The 22086-nt window shown below is 39.0% G+C and overlaps 1 protein-coding gene across 2 annotated transcripts in view; it reads left to right on the top strand.

The window, feature by feature from the left end:
• The window catches only part of wbp1l (WW domain binding protein 1 like), a 60331-nt gene extending 39031 nt beyond the window's left edge, over window positions 1-21300 (top strand). For both annotated transcript variants that reach the window (XM_003218480.4, XM_008106563.3), the window contains exons 2-4: window positions 2455-2557; window positions 16114-16275; window positions 19049-21300. In XM_003218480.4, coding sequence (XP_003218528.2) covers window positions 2455-2557; window positions 16114-16275; window positions 19049-19797 — 1014 coding nt within the window. In that variant the 3' untranslated portion in view covers window positions 19798-21300. The remainder of the gene's footprint in view (window positions 1-2454; window positions 2558-16113; window positions 16276-19048) is intronic.
• The last annotated feature ends 786 nt before the right edge of the window (window positions 21301-22086 follow it).

Raw genomic sequence — 22086 nt, 5'->3', positions numbered from 1 at the left:
AGGCCACCCTGCTGGGATCTGCACGCATCATCCGAAAATACATCACACAGTCCTAGACACTTGGGAAGTGTTCGACTTGTGGTTTTGTGAAACGAAATCCAGCATGTCTATCTTGTTTGCTGTGTCATACAACATCGTTGTGTCAATAATAATAATAATAATTATTATTATTATTATTATTATGTGGGACTTCCGAATCCAGACTGACAAAGTTCTGGAACACAACACACCAGACATCACAGTTGTGGAAAAGAACAAGGTTTGGATAATTGATGTTGCCATCCCAGGTGACAGTCGCATTGACGAAAAACAACAGGAAAAACTCAGCCGCTATCAGGACCTCAAGATTGAACTTCAAAGACTGGCAGAAACCAGTGCAGGTGGTCCCGGTGGTGATGGACACACTGGGTGCCGTGCCAAAAGATCTCAGCCGGCATTTGGAAACAATAGACATTGACAAAATTATGATCTGCCAACTGCAAAAGGCCACCCTACTGGGATCTGCACGCATCATCCGAAAATACATCACACAGTCCTAGACACTTGGGAAGTGTTCGACTTGTGGTTTTGTGAAACGAAATCCAGCATGTCTATCTTGTTTGCTGTGTCATACAACGTCGTTGTGTCAATAATAATAATAATAATAATAATTCCCAGCTTCTGAAGTAAGTCAGAATGTAGAATTACTGATAGGTCTCTTGAGTGAGTTCTAATACATCATAGGGTTTCTAATGTTAAATTGTTTATCAGCAACCGCAACCTCCCCCCCTCCCCAACCTATCTAGGCTGTTCAGGTAGAAGAAAGCTCAGTAAGACAGTAAGAGGAGTAGGTTTCTTTATAGCACAGTTGTGTATATCATGAAAATTCCATCTTTCTGGAAATAGGTGTCCTCACTACTGAAATACTCTTTGGCTTTGATCAGTTTCAGGATTCTAATAAGAATTTCACCCAAACATGATTTCTGCTATCCAGTCTCATGTTTATATAAAAATAATACCACTGCTACCACCTTGCTTTTATTATGTGTTGCGTATTTAGACTAGAACATACATCTGTTTTGCCTTCCACAGTGTTACAGTCCAACTGTGACTATATCTTCAAAGCAATGGAACAAGACTCCAGAAATTAATAGAACACCCATATTATTTCTGCCCCCACATTACATCCTGGAAAGGAATATCGGTCCTATTGGGTGTTAGTTGTTTTCCATCTCTTAGCTGTCCAAAAAGCTGGCTTTCATGAACTGTTATATGATGACGATAAAATATTGCTGAATTGGCTTCCATCCTGGACTGTAGGAGTATTCCAGGAACCCATTTTATTGGAAATGTTATTTTATTTTAAACGGAACTGTTAATTAGGCAAACAATGTTTCAGAGCAGAATTAGATAGGTATTTAATGTTACTCAGTTACAAAAAAATTCGCAACATGAAGCCTCAAAATCCCACAAACATGAAATAACAACATTGTGCTTGAAACATACACCATAAGTACATCACAGAATTCTCTGTGTTAAAATGCCAAAGTTGAAATATTAAATGCACCATTGATCTCAGTGTATTGGGCAGAAATGCAAATGCCTGATGTGAAGATCAGAAATACGTGTATTTTTCTAAAAACAACTCATATCTCCTTTTCGTTTAGAATAATTTTTGCTCAAGGGCATTGGGGAAGCTGAAATCCCCAAAAACAGGACAACTAAAGTTTGGGAACCTCTGGGCTAAATGGAGCAATGTCTGCATATGCTGCAAAAGTCCAGAGATGTTAGTGGATGCTAAAGATGGTAGATTCTGTTATTAGGGCTCCTTCCTTGTTTCCATATGTTCCTGTGACAGAAATTTTACCCATTAGTCCCTTGTTTACCTCTCACTCTGTTTCCTTCCTTTTCCTGTTTTAAATTCTTTGCCAAAAGAAACATAATAGAAATATTGTAGTCTTGTCATCTATTTGCTCGCATGATTTTCTTTTTGCAGTGCAGGTTTTGTGTTCTGTTTCACACAAATGCTCATACTGCTACTACTACTTATTGTTGGTGTGTGTGTGTGTGTGTGTGTGTGTGTGTGTATTTCAGAAATGTTATTGGTGAGATACAGCAGCTGCAGGAATTAATTGATGCTGGGATAAATGGAAATCTTTAATATTTATACTGTGATAAAGCTGTGAGGTCTTCCGAGTCAAAAGCCTGGTCACTCACTAATTCTGTTCCATTTAATGACATCTGGAAAATCAGGGCTTAAAGATATGGTCATTCTATTTTCAAGGCTAGGCTGAAGTTAGAAGCTTGGAATGTTTCTCTCAAGTGGGTCACAGGCTATCTATGACCTTGAACAGGTAACCCTGGGTTAATGCATACCTCGCAGGTAACTTGAGGCTTAGTGTTTATTTAAAGTACATAGTTTTTTTCACATTTTAAAATGCCGTTTCATTAACGTATTTCTCTCTCGCATTCTAGGACAAAGAAACTTGCCTAGGAATCAACAATCAGAGTTATATTTGTGAAACAGGCCACTGCTGTGGACAGTCTCAATGCTGCAATTACTATTATGAGCTCTGGTGTAAGTCTCTTCTTAGTTTTTCTTTTGTTTTAAATGTGTCTTTCCATAATCTGAGCCATGTCTAGTCTGCTTTTTTCTTTCTCCAATGTTTGGAAATGGTTAGTGGTTCTGTTCAATTCCACCCTGAAATTTCAACAAAAATAATTATCAGAGGTTGGTTCATCCAGGCTCCAGGCCTGTATATAGGAAAGAAACTCTTTTAATTGTACTGATGTACGACAACCTTTGATAGAGACAAACAGGGTGAAGTTGCATCCATGTCAGTTCTTCTTACTGTCCTGGTGACTTTCAATGTCACAAGCTCTGGTATCTTTTTTGCACGTCCTGTCAGCTTTATATCTGTATAGCTCCACTTAACTGTCTTTCTATTCCCCCTTGGTCAGGTAGTTTCCAAAAGGTGTTTGTAGTGTTCCACCACACAGGAATTTGCCTGTTGGGTGACTTGGGTGTTTATTCCCTTTCCTGTGTTATTTAATATCTATGTGAAGCCACTGGAAGAGGTCATGCAAGGCTTGCTTATCGATGTCATCAGAATGCTGAACATACTCACTTCATAGCTCTTCCTTCTTGGAAAGGCAGCAAAGTCTTTGAACAGGTGTTGGGAATTAGTAATGGGTGAGGTTGGTCAACTTCAAGCTCAGGCTAGATTGGCACTTAAGCAGGGATGGTTATGGATAATGGACCTATCAAATTGGAGTCAGTGTTTAGTACAGTCAGCCTTCCACATTTGTGGGGGCTTGGGGCAGAAGACCTCCTGTAAAAGTGGGAAAATTGTGAATGTCTGTAGCTCCCCCCACCAAACCATATTCAACACACTGTATTTAATGATGCATTCAGAAGGTACCTTTCAATATTTTTAATATGAGCCTCACCTTGCAGACTAGTCTATAGTGCCACTAGCAGTTGCCCAGCATGCAGATGAGCTTAGAGCACTGGATGATGTACACTTTGATCAATGTGTAGCCATGCCTATAACTGCCCTGGACTTCCATTCAGGTGTGCTTTGCTATCCTCACTGCCTTAGCTATCTCCTCCTCCTCCTGCCCCTAGTACCAAAGAATAGGCAATTGCTAGGAGTATGAATTTTAGAGCAGACGGGGAAGCCAGACAGCCATTTAGTGCTGCTGGTGCGGTTTCATCAGGATGGGCAGGTTTCACTCTGGTTAGTATCAGACCTTGCTGATCTGAAGCATAGCACCATCCAGCCAACCTTCTGTTTTGGGCATGTCTTTGGCTATGCCTTGCCTATCCTGAAAGTAGAGACACATGGAGGACAGAGGCATGGCCAGCAGTTGGATGACCCCACTGGCATCAGCTTTGGCCCATATTATTATTTTTGTTGGCCACATTGGTGTGGCCCCTACTGACATTGTTAGTGATGTAGGCAAGCAGAGGTAGTGGCAAATAATCCACAAAATCCACAAAAGTTTAACCTGCAAATATGGAGGAATGACTGTATATATAATCATTATACATTGCTTGGAGTGCCAGATTGTAGACATCCCCACAGTAGTAACAGTGTTAATATCTTACAGCAAACACAACAGAGTCGTATGACACCTTAAATATTAGGAAATGAATAGCATAAGGTTTTGTGAACTTGATCCCCATTCAGCAGAGTTATGAAAATGTGAGTTTGAGACAGAGAAATATTTGTTAGATATTCCTATGAATAATCACTCCTAGACACAGACACACATGTACAAAATATGCCTGGTAATAGCAATACTATATATACTTATTTCCTAGATAGAACCGTGTGTGGTTGAGACAGGTTCTAAAATGAGGAAAAGCCAATTTTTCTCTTGAAATGGAAATGAACTCTGGTTGCATTGAGGTGCATTTGAGCTACTACATATGTATCATTGAAACAAGTTCAAATATAAATCCTCTCTGTTGGTGATGAATATTGAGATCAAATTATTTGTGAAATTAAGCTTCTGATCTGACTGCTAATCAGTTATCCCTGCTGCTCTCATGGTCTCTGTGGGTTAGTAGCTGATTAGATTTAAAGGCAGTAGAAATGATATGAAGATCTTGGTTTTTGTTAATAGAGTCATATCATTACATATTTGGATGGTATGCCAAGAACCATCTCCAACTCGCTACTAGTGTACACTGCAAAAGCATTATTAAGAGATTTCCATCTAACCTCTTTTTTAAACCTTCTGAGAAAGGAATGGCCACCACCTTTCAATGTTGCCTATTGCAGAGTTGTACAGCACTTACCGTTGAGAAGTTCTAAGCTTTAGTTAAAATCTCTTTTATGTGATTTCAGTCTGCTGATTTGAGGTGTGCCCTCTGGATTATTTAAAGATGGCCTATCTCTAGGCAGATGTCTTAAGTATGGATCTGAACATCAGTGCGAAAAGATGTATGTAGTCATTTCCTTGATGTGCTAGTTTATTGTACACAAGGTACCTTTTTATATGAGGTGCATTCATAAACATTTCTCATCCTCAATCTGAAATGGTGCAGTGCAGAATTCTACCATTTCGCTTTGTTGATAAACAGTGTAGACCCCCTTTACATAGATAAAACGGAGACAGAAAATAGTGGTAGTTATAGGTCCAGATCTCTTCAGTTCACTCTTACATGTTTCAATGCCACCGTTACTTTGGCCATGTTATTCATCTTTCTTTTTCAAGGAGCAAAAGGAGAGGTGACAGGGAACATACAAAGTTGGAAAACATTCTGTTATACCCTGTGAAAAATTATCCAAAACACAGAAAGAGCCTCCTCAAAGACTGAGTAAATCCAGTCGGGCATCCCCTGAGCAACGTTTCTTGTAAACGGCTAATCTTTCCAACCCAAAATCATTGCATTGCTTGTAAACATTTTTTAACTGTTTCTAGTAATAACTATAGAGGAAAGAGATATAAAGCATTAAAATTATGGTAATAAGATGATATAGAAAACCAGATAATTGCATATATAAGACATATTGTGGGGAAATAAGCAACATTGTTTGAAAGAGGAGAAAAGTTTCAGACATTTGAAGTGGTAAGTGAGTGAGAAATAAGAGCTGAAAATGGTTTAAAGCAGTGATTCTCAACCTGTGGATCCCCAGATGTTTTGTCCTTCAACTCCCAGAAATCCTAACAGCTGGTAAACTGGCTTGGATTTCTAGGAGTTATAGGGCAAAACACCTGGCACCTACAGGTTGAGAATCACTGGTTTAAAGGAATGAAGAGATTTCAAGGGGTAAAGAGCATTAACAGTAAATGTAAGGAGTTTATGCAAAAGAATATGGGAAACTAGTATTGAGATTTGAATAGTTTGTCATGAAAACGCTACTGTGTGTTGTTTTGGTACTAAAACTCTGGATAAAGGTGAGAGTGATCAGCCTATTTCTGGGGGGAAGCTACAGTTCAATAAAATAATCCAGATGATTCTTTTACTGAGTCTGTGATGCTCCAAATCCTATCTTTGAAAACAGCTACGTATTTTAAAAAAAACTTGTTAAAGGAAATATCTATTTTAGCCATTAGATATTTGTTTTGGAATAAATGCCTCCCAGATTAACCAGGCAAAAAGTTACAAGAACTATCTTCACTGAGTGAGATTTGTAGAGTTTGAAGAGGGGAGAAGGTTGTCCATACAAATGCCACCATGCTATTTTGGTTTTAATATGATATTCTGGCTCTGTCTTTAATTGTTCTGCTTTAGCATTGGAAGGGGGTTAATTTTTATTACTGCTATTTTATTGTTAAGTATGAAATAGAGGCCAAAAAGAAAAAAAAATCTATTTCTAGTTCATGTTTGAGAGAAATTCCACGTGAACTTCCTTCCCAACACAGTTATAAGACAGTTCCAGAAGATATAAATCTGGTAAAACTAACTTGTTCACTGTGATATAGGAAGGATAATCCAGTGATAAAAGTCTTTCTAAACTGGCTTTGTTTTACTGATTTGGTGTAACACTTATTGTTATTCCAAATCTAGGAAGAGTTAAATCGTTTTGAAAAATAGGCAGTGCATTTGTTGCAATCTTTCCCTAGACAAAACTTTTGCCTACCTTGTGTGTTGTACTTCAGTATCCATAATCTCCAGTCAGGGTTGCTAATTATATAGTTTGAGAATGATGTGAATTACAGTAGAGTCTCATTTATCCAAGCTCCGCTTATCCAAGGTTCTGTATTATCCAACGCAGTTTGCCTTTTAGTAGTCAATGTTTTTGTAGTCAATTTTTCAATAAATTGAAAAATTTTGGTGCTAAATTCATAAATACGGTAATTATTACATAACGTTATCATGTACTGAACTGCTTTTTCTATCCATTTGTTGTAAAGCATGATGTTTTGGTGCTTAATTTGTAAAATCATAACATAATTTGATGTTTAATAGGCTTTTCCTTAACCCCTCCTTATTATCCAGTATTTTCGCTTATCCAATGTTCTGCTGACCCGTTTATGTTGGATAAGTGAGAGACTACTGTATAATGCAACAAATCCCATCAGCACCTGAGGGGTTTAGTGTCAGTTGGGAAACTTGACACTAAATCCATCTCTCACTGGATCAGCAGCCTCTTTCTTCCTCTTCATCTTGAAAAAAATCTCCTAGATCAGTGGTTCTCAACCTGTGGGTCCCCAGATGTTTTGGCCTTCAGCTCCCAGAAATCCTAACAGCTGGTAAACTGGCTGCGATTTCTGGGACTTGTAGGCCAAAACACCTGGGGACCCACAAGTTGAGAACCATTGCCCTAGATTGAATAGGTTATCACTTCCAGTAGAAGAGGAAGACACAATTTTCTTCTTCTAAGAGATCTGAAGTGATATGTAAGTCCCAGTAAGAAAAGTCTTGGACAGATAATCCGTTATTGTCCTTTACATGTTTCACTGTGCTATCATATGCCCCAAATTGTTGACTTTACTCCCAGTTTTATAAATGATTTGAAAATTTCACTTGAGTAAAATAAGTTTTTTTGAGGTTTACCTTGCCTCTTACTTAAAAACAATAACAACTTCTTTTGGCTTACCTATACATTACTTTCAACTTCTGAAGGTTGAGAACAAGAAGGCACTTGTTCATGTGGATAAAGTTCTGGAAACATCTGTACAGTTCAAGGAATCATCTGTACAGAACATAGGATTTTCATTTGCTAAAAGGTTTAGTGCTTTAGATCTGAGCTTTCTATGTTTGGGTTTGCAGCGATATTGAGGGTTATTATTCATTTCCATCTGACCATTACATAGTGGTGGCCTTAGTGCTGTTTGTCACAGGAAATTTTTTCCATAAAAAAACCATCCTTCTCAAATATTCTCAGATTTCTTTTCTCACTAACTAACACTGATGACATTACAATGGCTTTGAACGAAAGCACTGTCCTTCCATTTGATTTAAATTCATGCCTAGCCTGTCCTTTCTCAAAGCACACTAATAAAGACATTTAACATTGGTATAATCTTGCAAAGTATTCAAAGATGTGTCATGTTAGCAATCTTGACAACAATCCTATAAGGCAGACTAGCATTTTTTATCTGTATCTCAGAGGAGGGCTAAGAATTAATTTGCCAAAGCCCATCATGTGTGTGATTGTGTGTATGCTTTTTTAACCTTAGTTGTTTTATCAATTTACAGTTCATAGTACAGGAAAGATTTGAATTAAAGTCTTTTCGAACTCACAGCATAGTCTCTTAACTAAGACAGCACTATTTGATCATTTTGGTTTTGGATACAAAAAGAAATATTGCATAAAACACTTTTTCCATGTAGCAGAGGAGATTGCACAGAAGAACTTCCATATTTTGGGTAAAAAACAAAACTGTTGGTCTGTATGTGAGTAAAGGTAAAGTTTTCCCCTGACATTAAGTCCAGTCATGTCTGACTCTAGGGGTTGGTGCTCATCTCCATTTCTAAGCCAAAGAGCCGGGGTTATCCGTAGACACCTCCAAGGTCATGTGGCCAGCATGACTGCATAGAGCGCTGTTACCTTCCCGCCAGTTTTCAAACTGCTAGGTTGGCAGAAGCTGGAGCTATCAGCAGGTGCTCACTCCGCTCCCTGGATTCAAACCTGCGACTTTTCAGTCTGCAAGTTCAGCCCTTTAACACGCTGTGCCACCGGAGGCTGTTTATGTTTATGTATGCTTACATAAAATATCCAGAAATGGGGAAGATCTCATGGTGATGTACAGCATTTTTTGGACAGGTTACTTCGATGTGTTGAGACTCTATTACTCACTGAGGACAAGAAAACTGACAATATATTTCCTATCATTACTCTTAACAGCTACGCTGAAGTCATTCTTTGCTAGTTGTCTTCCTTGACCCTCTTTGGGGCTAGGTAATCTAAATCTAAGGCCTTCACCTCATATGCTTCTTTCGTGGGTGGACAAACGATTTGCAATGCATTTTGGCTTGGCCGTAGTGAGGTTTCCTGCCAGTAAAGCAGTGGCTTCTACCCAACTTTACTGTGAACTCTAGAGCAGACTATTCTGTTCCTGCTCTTGAACACTAAATGGGAAAACATGTTTTCCCATTTTGCTGAGGATAAAAGGCACTGGCCTCAGTGAGACCTTTGCTTGGAGCCTAGCCACTGGGGAAACATGGAAATGTATCCTTCAGTCTGGTAGAAGGCTTTTCTGTGTTTTTAGTTTGCTGCAGAATAGAAAGCTTCAGCAGTTGAGGTCTTTATGTGACATCCTCACCAGTCCATTACTCGTGATATGACAGTCAGGAGACAGACTTCTATTCAGCGTACATATCTTATATACATGTTGTTTCAAAATGATGGACCCAACTTCAAAGCATTATTATTATTTGATACACAACAAGATTGGTACACAGCAAACAAGATTACTGTGCTGGCTTTTGTATTCAATCACATGTTGGGCACTTCCCAAGTGTCTATGACTGTGTTATGTATCGGCGAATAATGTGTGCAGATCCGAGTAGGCTGGCCTTTTGCAGCCGACAGATGGTAATTTTTTTCAGCGCCAATCCAAAACTCTTGTCATTCTGAATTCAGAAGTCCTAGAGTAGGTTGACATGTTCATTTTGTGTAACTTTTTCAGGCTTGTGATCCCACCAGTTCTTTGTCACAGGCAGATGGTATTTGTGGCACAAGTCCCAATGGTTCATCTGAACAAGGGTATTATGCCTCTGCTTGTAGTTGTTATTATTATTATTATTATTATTATTATTATTATTATTATTATTATTATTATTTTAGTTTATACCTTGCTTTTTATTGTTAAAAAGAGACTTAAAGCAATATATTTCACAATGGCAGCATGTTATAATTACACAAAAAAGTTATAAACAGTTTAATGAGTTATCAAATTGTCAAATTTTACTAACCATTTTTAAACCAGAAACAAATCTTTTAAAAAAACAACTCAGTAAATATCTCATTAACCTTTATGTTGTGGGCCATCTTACAGATGCATGAGGCTAGGAGCTGCTTGTGCACTCCCAAGAGGCATCTAGCAGTAATCATTTGGGGCTTTATGCCCCACGCTTTCTTTTTTCTTCTATATATTTTATTATTTTAAATTTACATATTCATACAAAACAATGAAACAAATCTATATACATGCATATATAAATGGGCCAATAAAATACTACCTAACAGCCATACATTATTGGTATTTGACTATGCCCTTCCCTCCTCCCACCCCCTCAACATTTTCTCTGTATGGTGGTGGAAAGAAAAAAATGGATGAAGGAGTAGTTTCTTTCAGAATGAATCAAATGTTTCAGACTAGGTTTTCAGTATATTGCCTCTCCCCAAACTGCTTCTAAAAATTGTGTAACAGGAAGACCTTTGTAACACTGTATACACGATCTGATAATTCCAATTCCTGTTCTTTGTTCCCTTCTTAGTCGTTTTTATGGGAATCAAGTGTCCTGTTTCTCCTTGGTAGTGTGGGAAAAACTTGAAGAAGCAAAATAATGTTCCAACATGTTGATTACCACGTTTGTATATTTCTTTTCCTGCTCATAATAAACTACAAAACATAAGAGGTACCTTACAGTTCAGGGTTCTTTGCAGTTCAGGATCTGTAACCAAAAAAAGAGAGTGAGAGAGAAAAGAAAATTTGATTTGTAATTTTGGTCTGAATAAAATGTACTTTTCATATGGGAAACATATAGTTTAATGTCAAAAAAGAATTATGTAAACTATTATAATTTTATTTTCCTAAAGTAACAGAGCAACTTTCAGTTTTTCCATCTGTAAATAAAACTAACATTTTTTTCATTTTTAAAAAAGTTCAAAAATTGAGGAAAAAATTGCCCTCAGGATTGAAATTTTATATCATTAATCATATTGGATCATGATATTTACATGATGTGATTATCATCCCTAATATGCTGGTGATGCCCAACTCTATCACGTCTTTCAAGCTGATACCTTTCTAAAACTGATACCTTGCCCTGGAATACACTGGATGAGGACAAAAAATTGAGGCTTAATCCAGAGATAGTGTTTCAAGTCAGTCGAAAGACAGATCTGAAGATTCAGCCTGTTTTTACTGGGGTTACATGCTCCAAGAAGTTTGGGAGTACACCTGATTCTGCCTTGAGCCTAGAGGCACAGGTTTCAGTTGTGACCAAGTGTGTTATTTACACAGTTAAAGCTGGTGAGCCAAATACACTAGTTCTGCAGAAATCACTTCTGGATTACTATAGTTCACTATCTACAGTAAATGTTACAGTCTGCTTTTGAAAACTATTAGGAAACTTCAGTTGGCCCAAAGTGCAAGAGTCAGATTATTTAACTGGGAATGGCTATGGGGAGCCCTGTGTAGCTTATGTCCTGGCTATTTGAAGGACCATATCTTTATGAGTCTGCTAGATCATGATGCTGGGGAAAATGGAAGGAAAAAGGAAGAGAGGCCGACCAAGGGTGAGATGGATGGACAGTATCCTTGAAGTGACTGGCCTGACCTTGAAGCAACTGAGGGCAGCGACGGCTGGCAGGGAGCTGTGGCGTGGACTGGTCCATGAGGTCACGAAAAGTCGGAAACGACTATGCGACTGAGAGAGAGAGAGAGTGCGCTCTAAGATCATTTGGAGAGATGCTTCTCATTGTACCACCACCTTCTCAGGATCATTTGATAGGAATAAAGGATAGGGCCTTTTTCAGTATTCTTAGACTTTGGCACTTGATCCCTAGGAAATTCATTGCTCTTTCTATCACATTAAAAAATTGTCATGCTGCCAGGCTTTTAGAAACTGACGAAAGTGGGCATTCAGTGCCTTGCAGTGCTGTGTTAAGGTGTTGTTGTTTAATTAATGTTAATGAATTTAATGAATTTTAATGTTTCACGTTTTTAATTTTATCAACTGTTTTTTAAAAAATATGTATGCTATTGTTGATGCTTTTGTCCAGTTAAAAATCCAAGAAGTTGAATGTGTCACTTGATTTGAAAGAGATACCACACAGTCTAGCTAAATAACATTTGCTTCAAATTATTTCCATTGTTTCAGTCTTAGAATTCTGAAATATTAGTCCATCTAAAAGAGAATAAAGAATGACAAGGGTAAAAGCTGTTGTTGGAGGACTGAAGAGTATGATGGAAGACCTCTGTAATAAGAATAAAAAAACATAAATTTGCTGTCAGACTTTTGCTATGGTGAAGATAGAAAATGATCCTGGTGTTTTTGTAGGTAGCCATGGCCTGCAGTAGTCAAGGAGCAGAGGGTGAGGTAGAGGTAAGTAGAAGTATAGAGTTTTAAAGCAAGTTTTCTGTTGAACACAGATAGTACAGTGGCAAGTGAACATACCAACTAGTTATCAGGTTGCCAATTGAAAACTGTGACATCTTTCCCTGAATATCATTCAGTCTTGAAAATTGACTTCAGTGGATCCGGTGGTCTCTGGCTCAGAGGTTTCCTGGCAATGCTAAGCTCCTTAGCATGCATCTTGATAATGTAAACACTTATTTATTGCCCCACTATCTGTTCATAGTGGTATTCTCCAGAGAACTTTCTGCTAGCACTAAAATGTCTGTGCTCATCCATTCTCAGGGACGTTGAGTTATTTGGCTGTCTCTAGCCTAAATACCCTAAAAGCACTACATCCTGTCTGGTCTTGGAAGCTAAGCAAGGTCAGGTTAGTACTTGAATGGGAGAATATCAGTTAATACTAGGTGCTGTAGTCTATATTCCAAAAGAAGAAACTAGCAAAACCATCTCTAAGCATTTATTTTGCTTAAGAAAACCATATGAAATTTAATTCTTCATACGTCAACAGATGTTTTGAAGACACATTTTTACTTTGGGAACAAAATTTTAAAAAGTTTTTAAAAATCTATTAGTTGTGGTAAAAGGAATGTTTTTTTTTAAATATTTTTCCAGCTCTCAAGAATATAATCTGAGGCTGCAGTCTGATGCACATATATCTGGAACTATTGCCTCTCACTGTGGTAGATAGAACACAACCCTTTTGCCTAGAATTGCACTACATGGTACCAAAGAATATAGCTGCCTATAGTTACCATCTAGCACTGAATGTATTTTAATGTATTACTATAATAAAACAGTATTTTTTTATTTTCAGAAAACATACAAGATTGCTTCTTTTTTTTTCTTTTTTTTTCTTTTTTTCTTATTTTTTTATTTTTTATTTTTTGTATTACGTTTCAGATTTCCCAAAATATTAAGTTTGGTTGGTTTAGTTTTCTTCTTTCCTCACAGCCCTGCCTCTCCCCTCTTGGAAGAAGGGACTTTAAGAGAGTTCTGCATAATCCAGACTAAAACAATCAAGCATTTCCAATATATGAGGTAGAAAATGGTTTATAGGCAAATGCCACTCGGAGAGCACTGCTGCAGTCAGTCTATCACTTGATTGTATTTCTGACTTTCTGTGAGAGAGTGTTTTCATGTCTGGTACATTTATCAGTGACAAGGAATCACAATGGCCTTTTTTCTGTCTTTAGTGTCAGAAGCGAAATATCTTTGAATATTAGGAGCAGGGGGGTGCTAATGCACTTAGGGAACAGAATGCTGGACTATATTGCCCTTTAATCTGATCTGCCAGTGCCCTTTCTCACTATACAGTTATAATGTTATGGGTCTCCTTCACTGCCTTAGCAACTTTCCTGGATTTCTGCGGCTTGTGGTTTGGTGAAGCACAAGAGCTCTCTTCCAGGAAATTCTAAGTGTCCTTCCCCTAAAAGTCCAAAACTCAAGATTCCATAGGATGTTGCTATGACAGTTAAAGTGAAAGCATAGCAATATAACTAGTGTGAAAGAGCCATGGGTTTGCTCCTATGAAACAAAATTAAGTAATGGCCACACGACACCTTTTCAAACACTGAGATTAGTTTTTCTGCTGAACTAAGAATAAGTTTCAAGACTGAATTTATCATCTTAATCTCAGGCAATGTTTTGTGACACTTTGTATGTCACATTTTGGAGGGAATGAGCACCTTTTAAGATGGATTGTTTGTATCATCTATTTGCATTGTAGCTCAAGAACACTTACCTTCTATCCATGATACAGCCCAAGGCAACATGTATGAGATTGCCAGGTAGTTTCCCAACCATACAAGTCATCAGACTGATGCCCTTACCTCAGGAAGAAAGCATGAGATGATTTCAGGTCATAAAGAGAGTCTTTCCTAACCTGGCACCCATCAGATGTTTTGCGCCTACAAGCCCAGTTGTCCCCAAAATACCATACCAATATGTGTGTTGGTTAAGGATGATGGAAACTATAGATGTGTCTAGTGCGTGCCAGGTTGAGAAGGATTCTGTTACATCTAATACACTTGTATTTACTACATATTCATTACATTTGCACCTTTCTTTTTGAAATGATTCCGCTTTTGCAAGCTTTGTATGCAGATAATTGCTTTCAAGCATGTTCTGTGTATTAATCATGGCATTTCTTGGTGTCCCATGTTGTTACTTGCTATTTTTATTTGCAGAGGCACACATTTTAGTATATCTCAATTAGCAAATAGTTATAATCATTCCAAATTTTATCTCATGCCAGGTTTCTAGTCTATAAGAGCCTAAAATGATGCCATCTTTTCAGTAATTATGACTGGGTAAAGCTAGGATGAAGGCAGCTTCTTTTCTATAAAATGCATAATTCACTCATCCAAAACAAAAATGTCCAGATGTATCTGATCAATATTTATGAATCTATATATTATACAGGTATGCTTAGTAGACCGCTAGAATTGGCACATTTCCTATGCGTGTATGCACAAATGTGGATTTATTGCTGCCTAAAATCTGAAGCTAGATGAGAGAGGAAGCAAAAAAAAAAACTTCCAAAACTCAAACTGGTATCAAAAACACATTAATAGAATTTTTCTTAATTTATCCTTTTTCATCCTCAGTTTTCTCCTTCACAATTTCTTGTGCTCCTCCACTTGCGCTCTTACGCTATTAAGTTTAATGGCTGTGAATTCCATATATTCAGTGTGCATTTTAAGAGGAATTGCCTTTCCGAGTCATTTCAGAATCTACAGTCCAGTTTCATTAGATCTAACTTTATGTAGTCTTTGAAAAAGTTGTGTGCCTATTCATTTTCACAGTGCAAAAATTAATAAAAGCCTTGCCTTTAACTCTTTTTAAAAATTATAAACATTTTAAATTTCCTACGTAAAGAAGAGTTTAAATATCTATTTTTAGCTGCCCTGTTCTGCTTTTTTGTGGTTAGTAGTAATGACTCTCCTTTACTGAAGTTGAATTAAAGCAAGAGTGAACACATTGCAGTTTGGACATCCCTTATCTGAATTTATTAACCACAAATCCTCCAAATTATCCAAGGTGGTGGCTGAGATAGTGACAGATTTCCTTATGGCTGGTTTACTGTACAGAATCTTTATTTCATGCACAAAAGTATTTAAAATCTTATATTTAAAATTACCTTCAGGCTATGTGTATAAAGTGTTTATGAAGCAGAAATTAATTGCAGGTTTAAACTTGGGTCCCCTCTCCAAAATATTTCATTATATAAAGATTAGAAAAAATATGAAATCCAAAATACTTCTGATCCCAAGCATTTTGGATAAGAGATACTCGACATGTCTGCAATTGTATCATAACCACATGTACAGTTACTTCTCCATGTTTTCTCTTTCTCTTTCCATCACAACTGACCACCTCTCTATCTAGTTGGCATTAAGTCAATGTGAAAGTCATTATAATGTAATCTAATGTAACATTTTATGGCTGTTGTGGGGGCACCATGACCAATGCCACTGGCTGTCATCTACAGACCCCATATTTTTGGCAGGCATCAAATTACTGGCCCCATATTCCAGTTTGAAATTAGAATTGCAACAATACTGAAGGTCAGATTCAAGGCTACCCTTCAAAAGGATAGCAAATTTATTTAAATTATCATTCTTGAATCACTGTAGTTTCCTTGAATACATGGACTGTGGTGATATCTCTTGAACCTGCACCTCTAAGAACTGCATCGTCTCCTGTCCCACAGTAGCTGATCCATACAAGGACTAGCAGCTGGCACACAGTTGTGTCTAAAGGTCACCTGGATGTTTTCTTAGCTGCAGAACGTCTTTCTCCTGGAGAAGAAACATGCCCAGTGAAAGTTACTCATCCAACACCCTCTTTCTTTGCTTTCTCCACAGGGTTCTGGTTAGTATGGACGATCATCATCATACTGAGTTGCTGTTGTGTCTGCCATCACCGACGCGCAAAGCATAGACTTCAGGCCCAACAACGGCAGCATGAGATTAACCTGATTGCCTACCGAGAAGCACATAACTACTCCACTCTGCCATTTTATTTCCGTATGTACTGCATGCAAGGAGCAGACTGCCTTTTAAAAAACAAGATCAAAACATTGCTGTGTTGGGTGGGTTCAGCCTCTCCAGCTGAGAGTCACGGCCAAAGTGGTGGCAAGGGAGGTAGAGAAGTGGGTGTGTGACTGGTGTGGACAAGGTGGCACTCAGTAGCTGCCTAGAGGACTCAGCCCTGTCCTCCTTCTTATCTTGACTGAACTGGCTTAAATCGGCAGTGCCATTAACCCTGTTTTTAAAGCAAGGTCTGAATTCTGTGGATAAAATGACAGGGTTGTCTAGACAAAGATCTGAAGCGACTTTACCTTTGGCATTTGACTTATTTTCCAGCCTTTAGCAGATTGCTGTAAAAGGAGGAAGTGGTTCAGTGAATTGGGTTTCGATAACAGCAGTTACAAAGCTAAAGCTGAAATCTTCTTCCCACATGTTTTCCTTTGTAAAGTTGACACAACAGTGGTGTTGCTGGAAACAGTGTGAGCAATAGGGTGCTGTGACTAAAGGACTACCCATCCAAGATCCTTGGTCAAGCAAGACCAGCATGGGCAAACTTCAGCTCTCCAGATGTTTTGGATTTCAACTCCCACAATTCCTAATAGCCTGTAAGATGGCTGGAAGTTCATAGAATCATAGAATAGTAGAGTTGGAAGAGACCACATGGGCCATCCAGTCCAACCCCCTGCTAAGAAGCAGGAAATCGCATTCAAAGCACCCCCGACAGATGGCCATCCAGCCTCTGCTTAAAAGCCTCCAAAGAAGGAGCCTCCACCACGGCCCCGGGGAGAGAGTTCCACTGTCGAACAGCTCTCACAGTGAGGAAGTTCTTCCTGATGTTCAAGTGGAATCTCCTTTCCTGTAGTTTGAAGCCATTGTTCCGTGTCCTAGTCTGCAGGGCAGCAGAAAACAAGCTTGCTCCCTCCTCCCTTTGACTTCCCTTCACGTATTTGTACATGGCTATCATGTCTCCTCTCAGCCTTCTCTTCTGCAGGCTAAACATGGTTTAAAATGCCTGGAGGGCCAAAGTTTGCCCATTTGTAATGATGACTAATGTCACCTTTTTTGCCTCTGTTGTGTCTAACAATTAAAAAAAAACAGAGGTGCTTCATCCATCCAATCCTCTTCCCTTTTTTTCATGTCAGGAGCGACTTGAGAAACGACAAGTCGCCTCTGGTGTGAGAGAATTAGCCATCTGCAAGGATGTTGCCCAGGGGACGCCCGGATGTTTTGATGTTTTTATCATCCTTGTGGGAGGCTTCTCTCATGTCCCCGCATGGAGCTGGAGCTGATAGAGGGAGCTCATCCGCGCTCTCCCCGGGTGGGATCCGAACCTGGCAGCTTTCAGATCAGCAACCCAACCTTCAAGTCACAAGGCTTTAATCCACTACGCCATCGGGGGCTCCTGGGATCCTTATCCTTACCTTATCCTATCTAAAAGGAGAAGATAAGATTGTAAGATTGTGGCAGGGAAATAGTTTACCACAACAAGCAGAAAGATCAGGGATAAGAAGGGCTGAATTGTTGAAAAAGAAAAGAGAAATGATGGGATAGTTTGATTTATTTCTGAGGAAATCCTCTGTAATTGTTGTTATTATTATTACTACTACTATTATTCTTACCTGCTTCTACCCATGGATCGGAGCATGAGACAGCAACAGATAAAACTTGACATCACTTTAAAAAACCTATAAGACAATAACATATTCATGGGCAGTTTGTGGTTACAGAGATAAAGTGATTTCAAATGGATCCATCGTTTTGAAGCATCCTGTTGTTCTATATTGAATCCTTAATAACAACAACAACAATAATAGCTTTATTTATATCCCACTCCCTCTCCCCGCAGGAACTCAGGGTGGCCTAGATCAGTATAAAATCACAGAACACATAATAAAACAAATATATATTTCAAATTAAATACACGACCAACTGTAACCAATTACAAGGATTTATCAAATCATAATAGACAACAAAGAAATCATATAAATAAGATAAAATACATAAATACTTACACTATGCTACAATTGAAACCATCCAAACCACTGTCTTAGATCCCATTTAAGATTTTTTAGTATCTTCTTCCATTCAGTGTTTGATGTTAAACCATTAAACCAAAAGCCTGTTTCCATAGCCACATTTTTAACTCTTTCCTGAAGGTTAATAATGTGGAACCCTATGTAATCTCTCTGGGGAAGGTGTTCCAGAGCCAGGGAGCCTTAGGCTTATGTTTGTGGCAGGACATCATACATACATTCATTTCGGTTCTTCCCAGATCCCCTCTCTGAACTTTTGTCTAGTCCACAGAGAGACGATGGAAATCATGTGTTGTCAAAGGCTTTCATGGCCGGGATCACAGGGTGGTTGTATGTTTTTTCATGTACCTCACAACCTCTGAGGATGCCTGCCATAGATGTGGGTGAAACATCAGGAGAGAATACTTCTGGAACATGGCCATACAGCCCGAAAAACATACAACAACCCAATGGAAATCATCTCCCTGCTAGAAGCTACCATACATTTGCCTTAGTTTATATACACAGGATCTGGGTTTAGGCTATACAGTGATTTGCTTGGGTTTCTTCCATGTATAAAATGAGGCAGTTACTGCTTCCTCAAAACGTCAGAATGTGATTTAAAAAATCAATGTAAATAATAGACAAATGCCAAAGGAGTGCTTCATTTTAGTGCTATATCTGTTTTTTGAAAACATTGAATTTTGATATATCAAAATAATCTGGTAGTAACTTGTCCTCCCTGCCTCTCCATTTAGGATTTTTGCCAAATTATTTACTACCTCCCTATGAGGAAGTGGTGAATCGACCTCCGACCCCTCCCCCACCATATAGTGCCTTACATCAGCAATGTATCCCGCCTGGTGGTGGCAATGCAACACCGGACACAAGAAACCTACAGCCAACCCAGACGGGGGGCTCTCTGTCGGGAGCAGGAAGCAATAACGGAAGCACGGACACCACTGCCTCCCTCAACATTGGGGATCCCGAATCCTCCGCCCCGTTAGATGAACGATCAACCACCAAAGCAACCAGTGGTGAGCCAAGGAACTCCAACAGCCAAGCAGAATTAGAAGAAGTTCCTGACCATGTATCCTGTCCTGATAAAGAGTCAGAGTGCAAGGAGGAACTGCTTAAAGATTACAACTCAGAAAGCTTAGACCACAGCAGCGCCTTCTCCGATGCTAAAGACAAGACGCCGGGCAGACATCGAAGGTTCACTGGTGACTCGGGCATTGAAATCTGCATCTGTAACCAGGACCACCATGACAGTGATCTCAAAGAGTTGGATGGACTCATTGATGACAGACCCATTGATTTCTGTGATAGCTGCAGTGGCCGCCCTCCCCATGGGGATGAGGAAGAAGGGCTTTTCAATGCCTCAGATGAGCAGCAGCCAGAGCATAACCACCACCACCAACTTCCCCGGCAGCCTGGATGCGTGCTTCTGAACACCATAAATGAGCAGGACTCACCAAATTCTCATGCTAATACATCCCCCAGCTAAAACCATAATGGTTAGAAGGGAAGATCTACAAAAGGATAAATCCAACTTCATAACCAAAAACAAGTTGGTTCACTTTTTCTTCAGATGTAACCATGGGAATCACTGTAAATCTGTGGTGGAGAAGGCAGAAACTCCTAAGCTTTTTTTTTTCCTAAATGGACCCCCCTCTTCTCCATCTGGTCGGGGGCTTGAGATTTAATGTGTGAGAGGAGTGTGCAAGACTTTTTCCTGCTTCTGGTTTTGGTGATGGTTTAGTCAGTTAGTTGTCTTATTAAAAGTTTTCAAGACCTTTTTCATTTTATGGTCAGAAAGACTTCATCTGACTATGTGAGAACAAGGACTAGCTTACCTTTCCAGGTGTCTTCCCAGAAGCTGGTGGCATTTGATGGCCTTGGCCATTCTGTCTGGTTAGTGCTGTTGAAGGGTTAGAATTAATTCCCGGAGGTGTGTGGGTGGTTGTAGGTTTCTTTTTTAAATCAATACAGTGCTGTAATCTTTGGTGCATTGTTGATTATAGCAACCTGTAAGAAGCGTTTTCCTCTCGAAGCTGATGACTGTCAAGGACCAGTTTCTTCCTTTATCCCCAGTCCCCCAAAGAACTCTTAGCCTGAAACATAATGTTTATGCAAAGAGGGGTTGCAGATGTTGCCTTTTGTTTTTATTTTCATAGGCTGACGTATTCCTTCAGTTGATGCCTCTAAAGAGCACAGCTATGAATTGAGCCTCTCTGCCTTTTTCCAGTACTGTGGTCTCTTTGAATAACATTCAGCTGGTGTGCTTCAATGCAAAAGGGCAGGGACTTTGCAACTTTAGGCCAGCACACTAGTTAAAGTGACAAAACAAAACCAAACACATACACACAAACAAAGAACAGGGCTTTTTGGCCGGCGTGCCTTCAGGTTTCAGTGATGCTTGTTGAACAAATGGAGGCAAGACTCCGTCCATTGCAAAATGATGACTTTCAGCATCAATGTGGAAGACCTGTGCAGTATTTTCTTTTCTAGTCCAAATGTTAGTGTGATTTTCAAAAGTGACCACTTTAAAAAGAACTGAGTGTCTGTGTTTCTCTCTCTTGATAGCAGCAACAGGCTACTGTATAATGTCTGTGAGTGTGTATGTGTGTCTGACTGCAGTACATGCATGTGTGTTTCCTATTGGTGACATGAAACTTGCTGCTGTAAGACTGCAAAAAGCAAACAAAAAAACCCTGTTGCTTTGCTTTAACCAAACAGTGAACTTTTGTTAGTAATGACCCGAAAAGGGGGAAACCCTCAAAAGAGCTGAAACTAACATTCCCTGGAGCGTTCCTGTGGAAGAGAGCAAGGCTTGGTTTCTATATTAGTGTGATAGAGTTTTGTTTGGGTTCTCCCTTTCCCCTCTTCTTGAATTACGGTTGTCTAGGTCATTTATTGTAATAAAACGGACTTTCAGATTTGATTGCTTGAAACCAAAATCAGTTTGGGACATGGTGTTACCCAAATATAATGCCTTTTTTTCTGATAATTTATGTTCTCGTGTCTCATTTGCACTGGGGATAAAACATGGTCTATATTGTCTAGACATGGATTGATACAGAGACAACACATAGTTATCTTTAATAGAACAAAAATTATTCTTTAAGGTAGGTGTTTATATGTGTGCACACCTGAAAGTAAATATATACACGTATATTGGAGAGAAGTTTAGCACTTCTCCACTCTACCTTCCTTCATATATGAGATACAACAACAGCAATATTTGGGGGGGGGGGGGCAGATGTGCCCTCACAGAACCTTGGAGGACTGGGTTTCTATTGTCCATTTTTTAAATCAAAAGTGCCTTTCTTTAATGTAGAGGTGGGCAACAATGAAGGGAACAGGGGTCATTTCTGCTCTGCATTCAATGCCCACGCAGGAGGCTACACTGAGGCAGAAATGATGTGATGTCACTTCTGCAGTTCAGCTGATTTTTTTTTCTTTTTGAGAGTGTCTAGAGGTTGAAGAAAAGAAATCAGATCTTCAATAAGTTTTTGGGGAAAAAAATCTTAGTGCATTGGAGGATACAGGATGGCACTTAGAGTTCCAAGGGTCACACCTCATTCACCCCTGATCTAATGGGTATGATACATTTTCTGCCCATTTAAATTCCCATCCCCCAATTCTCAGGGAAGGCCTTTTGCTAAAGCAGGACATCCAACTGAAGTCAATTCCATTTTTGGGAATAGCGAGAAGACTCCATGGGTCTAGAACACCACAGAAAGGGGCAATAAATTTGTTCCCTCTGGTCTCACAGAAAGCATGGGAAACATTT

The sequence above is a fragment of the Anolis carolinensis genome, chromosome 3 (genome assembly GCF_035594765.1).
Source record: "Anolis carolinensis isolate JA03-04 chromosome 3, rAnoCar3.1.pri, whole genome shotgun sequence".
NCBI classification, from domain to species: Eukaryota; Metazoa; Chordata; class Lepidosauria; order Squamata; family Dactyloidae; genus Anolis; species Anolis carolinensis.
This window is presented reverse-complemented; position numbering and strand designations above follow the sequence as displayed.